General features: G+C 41.3%; 1 protein-coding gene across 2 annotated transcripts; it reads left to right on the plus strand.

Annotated features, from left to right (window-relative positions):
* The first annotated feature begins 1,548 nt into the window (after positions 1 to 1,548).
* Positions 1,549 to 7,909, plus strand: LOC133913056 (uncharacterized). Of its 2 annotated transcripts, none has more exons than XM_062356097.1 (4): positions 1,549 to 2,344; positions 2,435 to 2,631; positions 7,164 to 7,235; positions 7,316 to 7,909. In XM_062356097.1, exons 1-4 carry the CDS (start codon positions 1,666 to 1,668, stop codon positions 7,718 to 7,720), a joined length of 1,353 nt encoding a protein of 450 aa, XP_062212081.1. In that variant the 5' UTR covers positions 1,549 to 1,665; the 3' UTR covers positions 7,721 to 7,909. The 2 variants fall into 2 exon arrangements, with proteins under 2 accessions (XP_062212081.1, XP_062212080.1); XM_062356096.1 differs by having other exon boundaries at positions 1,554 to 2,344; positions 7,164 to 7,238.
* The last annotated feature ends 1,474 nt before the right edge of the window (positions 7,910 to 9,383 follow it).

Genomic DNA, 9,383 nt, shown 5'->3' on the forward strand with positions numbered 1-9,383 from the left:
TCGCTCCTATCCACCATGACCTCGTCGCCACCCTTTGCCGTTCAGGATGGGTCGCTGCCCTTCGCCTGCCAGGACGCGCCACCCTTGCTCGCCATCCAGGATGCCACCGCCCCTGTCTGCTAGGACCTTGCCGCTATGCTTCGCCATCTAGGATGTGCTACCACTGCTCACCATGATCTCAAACTGGCGCATGAGACATAAAAGATCTGGATTAGCAGCCACGACAGCAAGCATGATAACCCAAACAAGTATTAGTGAGTAAAATCCAAACCAGTATTAGTGAGAAGAATTGGCACGCATGCATGATACCATTGCTCCTCTTTTATTCAAGCATATATTGTGGTGTTGCTCAGGAATGGAAGGTGCATGGATGAGGCTGCAAAGGAGCTGCAGGTTTTTTGGGTGATGACAATGATGCATTTATATTCGGGTTATTTGCTTTCATCCAAACTTTCATACTTCATTTTCATTTGCCGCATCATGTATTTTCTCTGACAACACCGTGAATCTATCTATGATTATGCAGGTTATGGGATCACCTCTCAATTTTGCACCTTTATGTGCAACCTAAAGCTTCACTACTAATGATGAAGCTAAAAGTACTTGTAGTACTGCTACAGGATTGCTTATTCGCAATTTGACTAGCAGTACATAGACCAATCATAAACATAAAGCTGAAATTCAAAAGACAACAAGAACTCATAAAAAAGAGAGTGAGATCTCACGTTTGCATAGTGAGATTTTGGGAGAAATGTAGCTCAGAATTCTGCTTGTTTGATCTTCATTTGTATGCTCGTTCGAATGGTGGTGTTGATGTCATTAGATCGTGGTAGATCTAGAGTGGGTTCATCGTGCTATGATGAAAGTATGTTGTTCTTAGGAGTTTGTTGGAGGGTCAGCCTAAAATTCAAATTTAGCTAAGAGCATGCTCGTTTTTCTTTTTTTAAGGACCGTGTGTTTTTAGTGGAGGATTGGAATGTCATTACCAAATATGCTGCCTTTTTATAGTGAGGAAAATGAGGTGATTTTTCTCTACTTGGTTGTTGTGACTTTTTTTTAAGATTGTTTGTTTATTGTAGATATGAATTATAAATAAAGTATGGTTTAATTGGATGATCAATAAGTGTATTGTTCAGTTATACTCATGGATGAGGATCCCCTGATTTCACTGCTCGTCACTGACGCGTGAGATCAAACTCACACGTCAGTGATGAAGTCACGGTGATGTTGAAGTCAGAGGATCTCAATCCCATATTCATATGACGAAAGACAAACGTGTGATTGTCTCTATTGATATAAGTAACAACTTTTGTATATACTTAATATCATCTTATATATATTTTTATTTTTATTTAACCTACAATCACTCAACTAGTTAAAAAACAAGTTCGTTAGGTTTCATAAGTGATCCTAACCCGATGTGACCTAGCTTGAGAAATGCTCATGTACCATATCAATCCAAACAAACTGTGCCCTGGGCTATCAGGAGAATCCATGTCTCAACATTAGTACGCGATCATCCGGCCACCCGATTGCCCTACCCTCCGGTCCCCTTCCCCGTGCAATAAATCCCACACGCCGACGCCTTAATCCTCGCCTACCCCTCGCCGCTTCGACCCCCAAGCTCCATTCCCCCAATCGCCCCTAAAGCCCTAGCCCCACGCCATGGCCACCTCCCCCACCGGCTCCTCCTCCTCCGCCCCCAACGCCTCCTCTGCGGCGGCTGCCGAGGCCACCGACGGGCCGGTGCTCAGCGTGGTCTCGAAGCGCCTCCGCGCGCTGCGGAAGAAGTACAACCGCATCCTGCAGATGGAGGAGTCGCTCGCCGCCGGCAAGACGCTCAACCGCGAGCAGGAGGAGGTGCTCCGCTCCAAGGCCGTCGTCACCGCGTCGATCGACGAGCTCGAGCGCCTCCGTGCCCCTCTCGCCGCCGCCCTCGCTGAGGAGCTGTCTTCCCGTCCCGCCCCCGCGCCCGCCGCCGCCGCCGCCGCTTCCTCCTCATCCTCCGACGGCTCGGATTCATCCATCCAGGACCTCCTCTCGCTTGTCTACTTCGGCTCCCTCTTTAACGTGAAGCCGCAGAGCGAGTTCGTCGCCACCATGGTCGCGCGCACGCACGAGCGGAGCTGCTGCATCACTTATGACTACGTCACGGATGACGCGGCGGACCTGCTCGTGGAGACCGACCTCGACGCGGTCTCTGCTCTCGCGGCCCTTGCCGCCTCGCGTCCTGCTGCCGCGGTGGGCGTCTCCCACCGCGACGCTCTCCAGGCGTGTGCCCATCACGCCCGTCTTTGGCTCCGCCGCGCTGATGAGCCCATCTACCCTGACTCTGGCATCACATGTGAGGATTGCTATAGGGTTTGCACTCTGATTTGATTTGAGATTATATGTTTTTGACATGCCTTTTATCTGTATTTCCTTTTGGTTGTAGATGCTCGGGTGAGGGCTAAGCTCGACAGGATCATGGCGTCGGACTACTATACAGCACAGCCGGAGATGAGGGCAACGGTGGATGTGGCTGCTGCAGTGGGGAGCTACGGAGCTGGAGGTGTCCAGGCGCAGGAGAGCATGGTTGTGTCGCCTGAGGCACCAGCCGTCGAGGAGAGCATGGTTGTTGAAGAACACAAGGTGAAATCATATTTGTTATTTTGCTTTCACTAACTTTTGGTTGACGTTCCCAAATGATTGCTGTCCTTTAACTATCTTGATGTGGGTTGATGATTTATCTACTTTACAATGCCATTATTGCTGTTGGTTGCGGCTTGTAGGTTATATGAGTGTCCATGCTTTAGATTAATGATCTGTTGACTGTTGTAGATGATTTAGACTATGAGGTAACTCCATGTGGGGTTTAGATGATCAAAATATTACGGGTTGAATTGTATACCTCTTTATGCACTGTTTTGAAAGCACTATGATTGTTGTGCAGATAGAAATGCATTGAAAAAAAATGTTTATTAACCTTTTGCATCGAAATGAACCTGGAAGAGTGTTTATGAGCTATCACTTTTTTCCAGTTCCATCAATTGTTTGCATGACACTGACTCGGTAGTCTATCTACCATTATGAGTATAGTGTTGTATATACTAGGTGCAAAAATTTTCTGTTGTGTTTGGATAATTGTAAAGCGATATGGCTTTGAAATGGAGTAATTGATATGTTCCATTCAAGAGTTTTCAGTGATATGTTCCATGGTAACACATGTATTATAATGTTATTTCAATAGGTTGGGGTAATGCATTCTAGTTCAAAAGTACAATTATTTGCTAACTTGGGTGCGCTTATATTTTTTAAGTTTGTGATTCTTGAATGGTTTATTAGGTTCTTGATTTTTTTAACTTGTTTTGTTGAACCTAAAATATTGTCAATTCAGTATTATGGATGTATCTTGTCTAAAAAATCTGATCTTTAGTGGTTTGTATAATTTGTGCTTGGTATGCCAGTACTATGGAGACATATTTGACAAATCTACTTATGTTTGAGCCATACATTCATTTCAGAATAGCACGCCCATAAATTATGTCATGGCAATGAAATTGGATTAGTTGGTGCGGTATCTCCTCATGTTGCTTTAGCCATTATCTTGGATTCCCATGTCAGCATTAGTAAAACTACTTAATGAAGACTGGAATTACACATTTTCTTAAGTAAAAGGGTTTCATACATTGGTGGATGTGGAGTTCTACAATAAGATTTGTCTTGTTTTCTCTATTTTGGTCAAACAATCAGAAAATTATGCGCCTCTTGTCCTCCTGTTTGTTTGTTAATACACATATGTTCCAGCAGCACTAACTCCCTCAGACATCCAGCTACCTCCAAAAAAATATGTATGGCATGTCCTTATCCCGAATACTTTTTTGCCTTCGACTAGTACCAAAAGTTAACTGAGACAAAGACAGGTTTTTCTGGACAAATGATGGTTTTACTTATTCAACATGATACTTCTTTGCTTTATATTTGCCTTCTATGTCCTTACTGAGTTTAAATTTTGACTCAAGAAAGTAATCATGCACTATTGCAGCACCCCTTTGCTGTAAGTATTATTTAATTAGTGTCATAGGAATATTAGGGCACTAGGTTGCAGACAACTTGTCATAAGATTTCTATTTCATCGATGATGTAGGGTTCCTTAAAAACCCTTCGCTGAGCTCCTTATTTGCAGATAATATGGTTGTGAAATTAGGTAGCCTGGATGTGCAAAAGTGTTTTATGTTAATTTGGATGAATTTGCCTTGGGTATTGTATGGTTGATACTTTAAGGAACTAGGTGGAGAAATCCATTACAAGTTGAGGTGTTTTTTTTTTTTGGTCTATTTTGGTACAACCAAATTTCTTTTGGGTTTCATCTCCATAAGAGTAGCTCTTTTTTTTTTTTTTTACATTGGCTTGCCAAGCCTATCACGACCCTCCTCCTTAACCCGGGCTTGGGACTGGCTATGTTGGTACAACATAGGTGAAGTTTCATCTCTTTAGTTGGATCTTGTGGGTTTCATCTCTAGCTTACCCCAACTTGCTTGGGACAAAGGCTTTGTTGTTGTTGTTGTTGGTACAACCTACTAAAATGCTGAGGCTTGTTGAAATGATGTTAAGCAGTGACAATCTAGTTCCCGTTCCACAAATTGGTTGTTTCCTTTGCACTTTGCCTTGGTTGATTTAACCTGTAGAGTTATCCAGGCATGACCTGGCTTGATTATTGTAAATGATTCGATAAAGCATGAGAAGGATGGATTTTTAGATGCATTTCCAAGCCTGAAAAACCTGACTAGAACTTTTTCCTACTATAGTGAATGAATTTGTAAGTTGCATTTCATGAACAAATTAATATGAGCTCTATATTCTATACAACTTCCAGATAGACAATTAATACTTATTGTGGCATCTAATTTAAAGTTTGTTTTCCTTATCTCCTGAATTCTGATAGAACATTTTTTATCTGTGATTTTTTTCTTGTTAATTACCCCATTCCATCAATCCTGTGATTTTTTCTAACTATAAGATTTGTGTGTGCATGCACAAACTATTTATCTGATTTAGCCCCTGGGAGATTTGCCTTTTGTTACCTCTTTTTTTTACGTCTTTTGGTATCAGAACAGTCCCAATGTTACAAACTAGGCCAGCTCATCTTCCAGTTCTATTGTATTAATTTGATCTGCCTGTTATTTCCAGCATTAGCTTGTTCATCTAGCTTCAACTAAGACTTGTAAGCTGTAGCAAGAGTGGAAACACAACTTAAATTCTTCGTTCTTCAATAAGTTGATGCCTTCCTATAAACCTTAAGTAGGGTTGGATTGAGCTAGGCAAAATTGGCCCATATGACTGGAAAATGCATTGGACTATACGCGTTTATAGTGCGCTATTTCTTATGAGTTATGCCTATTTTATCTAGATTTTCTATACATAATTATATTTCTTTGGATGATTATTTAGAGGAATGTATGTATTTTAGAATATAGAAATGTTCTGTTGTTGCTAACTAGACATGAAGCAAAACAATGCCAATGGAAGTGAAAATAATGAAGATTGTTTATTCTTATCATAATATGCAACTTGATAAAAATTGTAAAACAGATCCATCGTTTTGTTTGTCTCACTCAGCAAAACAACATTATATTTTCATTGGGTATTTTTACAATACTTATATATTCCCTCCATTTCACAATATTTTCCATTCTCTCGGCAGTTACTGTTTCAAAATATCTGTCCATTGAGAGAAACAAGTGTTAGATGTTGCAGCATTCCCATTCTCTACCCCTATGCAAATGGCATGGAAGATGTTAAGTGATTGTGGCATGCCATCTAAAAGATATTATTGTCATTTCTTACTTATCTTTGAATTAGACACTTGGTGCCACCTTGTTTTGTGACCATGTTGGTTTAGGACAAATCTTGCAAAACAGAGGGTAGTTAATGTCAGTAGTCTGATGTTAGTTCTAGATTTATGGTAGTTGCAAAGGTCGATTTTTTTTTTAGCTTGCATGAGCATTCTGAAATTTTGAGATGAAATACTTTGTTTTTTGCACATTCTAATATTATTTTCTCATCATCTTTTTAGTTGGATCGTGTTGGTTTCATCTCTAGTCTAACCCAACTTGCTTGGGACAAAGGCTTTGCTGTTGTTGTAGCACATTCTGATTAGATATGCAAAAAAGTGGTACCTTAAATGCACACATAGCCAGGATTGTGATTGGTCATGTTACAAAACTGAACTTTTTCCAAGCTCTGTATTATCTTTAGACTTTCCAAGCTCTGTATTATCTGTAGACTATCAAAACAGTCAGGATCTCTTGATCTGCTTCTGAGTCAGAATTCATATCTGTACTATTAGGATCACTTTGATAGTGTATTTTTAGTAGTGTGTTTTGTATGTTAGTCCCGTTTTTGTGATGTTTTAGCATATCAATATTCTTTTCGAACTAGCGAAAGTGCACGTGTGTTGCAACGGATCTCAAATAAGTCTTATATAATACGTGTTGTTTTGTGGATCATACAAATGTGGCAATTTTCATATCATAGCCTACTCTCCACAGAAGATCCTCCATACCACATCCAAGTACACACACAAACCAATCCACAGAAGATTCTGGTCGAACCAACCACGACCACCAACTGAATTGTTTGAAATAGTAATAGTCTTCTTATTTCTGTTTAAGATAGCCATAATGAAAGGGAAGATGAAATATGGAATAGTGTAGTTGATCTGTTGTTTTGATAAGAGGGAGGTCTTTTCATCCGTTTTTATTGCATTCCAAGAGAGGATTGGTGCCTAATTTCTTTATAGATTTATGGATCCACCTCTTTGTCTTATTCATGAACAAGTGGGATTTGTGGTCTTTTTTACTGGGGGTGTGTTGGGGGCACGATTTTTTGTGTTATGTACATATGTTTTGGTTGTGTTGTTTAATTATCCCTGCCTTTCACTGTTGTATTTTTTAGGAATTTGATTTTTTTTTCGTTATGACCATGTGTTGGTAAACAGAAGAGTTTTTTTTTTCTCTCCTTATGTACATGTTTGTTGGTTGTCTTCTAGTTAACCCTGCCTTTCATCTTTATATTATAAAGAATTTATTTTTTTCATCTTATGTGCATTTGTTTTGGTTGTGTTTTCTGGTTAGCCCTGCCTTTGATCTTTAATTTTTGCTGATTTATGTATTTATTGACAGGATGAGAAGGAAGAATCCCAGGCTACAGAAATCTACACTGACCATCCGTCTCCTCTAGTTGATGCTCAACATGTGGTACCACTTTTTAGTAACTAATGAGCTGACAAATAATTATAAGATGTTTCCTGTTTACACTAACTATACGATTTCAGGATGATACAGCTTTGGTGAACCCAATGGATGAAGTTCCTTCAGCTGAGGCAGAGCAGGAAAGATTTGATGCCTATGTGGAGGATTCAGAGCAAAAAGACGAACAGTTCATCCCTCGGCGTTCGTATCAGAACCAGCGCGGTGGTGGTCGTGGTAGTGGCAGGAGGGGCTATCCTAATGGCCGTGGAGGACGTGGAGGCCGAGGTGGTGGGTACCAGAACGGCCGTGGCGGTGGGTACCAGAATGGCCGTGGCGGCGGCAGTGGATACTACTATGATACTGGATACTACCAGCAGAGGAACTACAACAACAGAGGCCGGGGTGGCCGCTCTGGTGGCAATTCTTACTACAATCATGGTGTAGGCCCTCAGGGAAGAGGGAGGGTCGAGCTGGGTGCAAACGCCTAGCTTCCTAACTATTTTGCTTGGAGTGAGGGAGGGGAGCCATTTTGTTATCATAGAACTAACTTAGCCTGTTATTACGTCACCGTTCGCCCCATCTGTGAGTTATTTTGCTACTCCAATGACTGCATATGGTTGATCGGTAATGTGGAATACTCTTAGAAAGTAGTTTCAGGTGATCTTCGTTCTCCTAAATTATGCCGTGATGTGTTCGTATGTCCATCCTTTTGTTTCGTTCCATGCTCTATGTGTGTGTGCTGCCACTCGTCTCTCTCGTTACATTAGATGGCAATGTTGCTTTCGCATCTTTGCAGCTTGTACAGGTGCTGGTTGACTGGTTGCTTGGTTGGTTGCCCATGAAGTTGTTCTCGGAACGCTGACCTAACTTGTGCCTGGTAAGAGGATGCTTGGATGGCTCCAATACAGATCGTCGCATCGCTGTGATCAAACCATTCCACCCTGTCCTCTATCGATGCAGCTCAAGCTAGCCGAAGGCTTGCACAGTTCACCTCTAACCGCTCGTAGGTTGAGTTGCGGCTAATTCGGACGGCTCGTTCGGGAAGCCTTTGAGGAAATCGAGACACCGATGCATCTGCTAAGCTCACCCTCACCGTCTCCACATCACCTCGGCCTGTGAGGCCCTCACCGCCAAGGTCAACGCAAGCCTCACCACCTCTTTTGTTAGGGACAACAATTCAACTATTATTATCTTCTGTCAATCTTCCCAATCTGACTTTATTCTACATTCAGTGAGCGATGTAGGTTCAGGATCGTGATCTATAGTTGTGGTAACTTTATTTGCGTAGTATGTATCAACTATTATGGTTGTTCTGTTCCAGAATTCCCTTGAATTCACCTATTTTATTGCTATTTTATCATGTGTTACATTTTTAGGTGTTTCTTCATCTTGCTCTTCATGGTTCCTTAATGTTAGAGCAAGATCCTAGTTTACCAACATCAATTTCAACATATGCATTTTCGTTGGTTTCTTCTAGCGTGAGAAGATTCAAATTCAGTATGCCTATTTCTTGAGATTCCATACCATCGTCAGGTCTCAGTTGGCTCCCTTTCTTTTTCCTTTGGGGTATTTTTGTGATCGACTGTGGTAAGCTCTCATTTCCCACTTCCGTCAGATATCTCCAGCTATTTGGGATTTAAGAAACCAAATTTCTTATCCTTTATTTTTTTTTAGGTCCTAGGATAAGATGAGGGGTATTTTCTTTTGGTACTTCTACCCTCTCCGATGCATTGCGTGCAGGCACTTGCAACTTAGTTACGCTCTTCAAACCATAAAATGATCAGACAGATCGTTTGCTAATGTTTGCAAATCGATAATTTTTTGTACTTTATTATTTGCTTCACTAGTGCGAGGATCATTTGCCGTAATTCCTTCAGCCTGCCAAATAGTTTCCCGACATTTTTCATCCAAAGTATATTTTCTCCCCCTAATAACAAAAAATATTTTCATAAAAAATGCAGTCAGCGAAGCGCGCCATATGCAGATTTTCAGTTGTTGGTTCTAAGTATCGGATTATGGGTGCAGTCTCATAACCGACATATATTCCAACTTTTCGCAAAGGTCACATAGCGGTTCGCTGTGACGGCAGTATTGGTACATAAACCATACATCCGAATTTGTGTAAATGGAAAATCTTCGGAATTACCCCTT

This window comes from Phragmites australis, chromosome 3 (assembly GCF_958298935.1).
Source record: "Phragmites australis chromosome 3, lpPhrAust1.1, whole genome shotgun sequence".
In the NCBI taxonomy this organism is placed as follows: Eukaryota; Viridiplantae; Streptophyta; class Magnoliopsida; order Poales; family Poaceae; genus Phragmites; species Phragmites australis.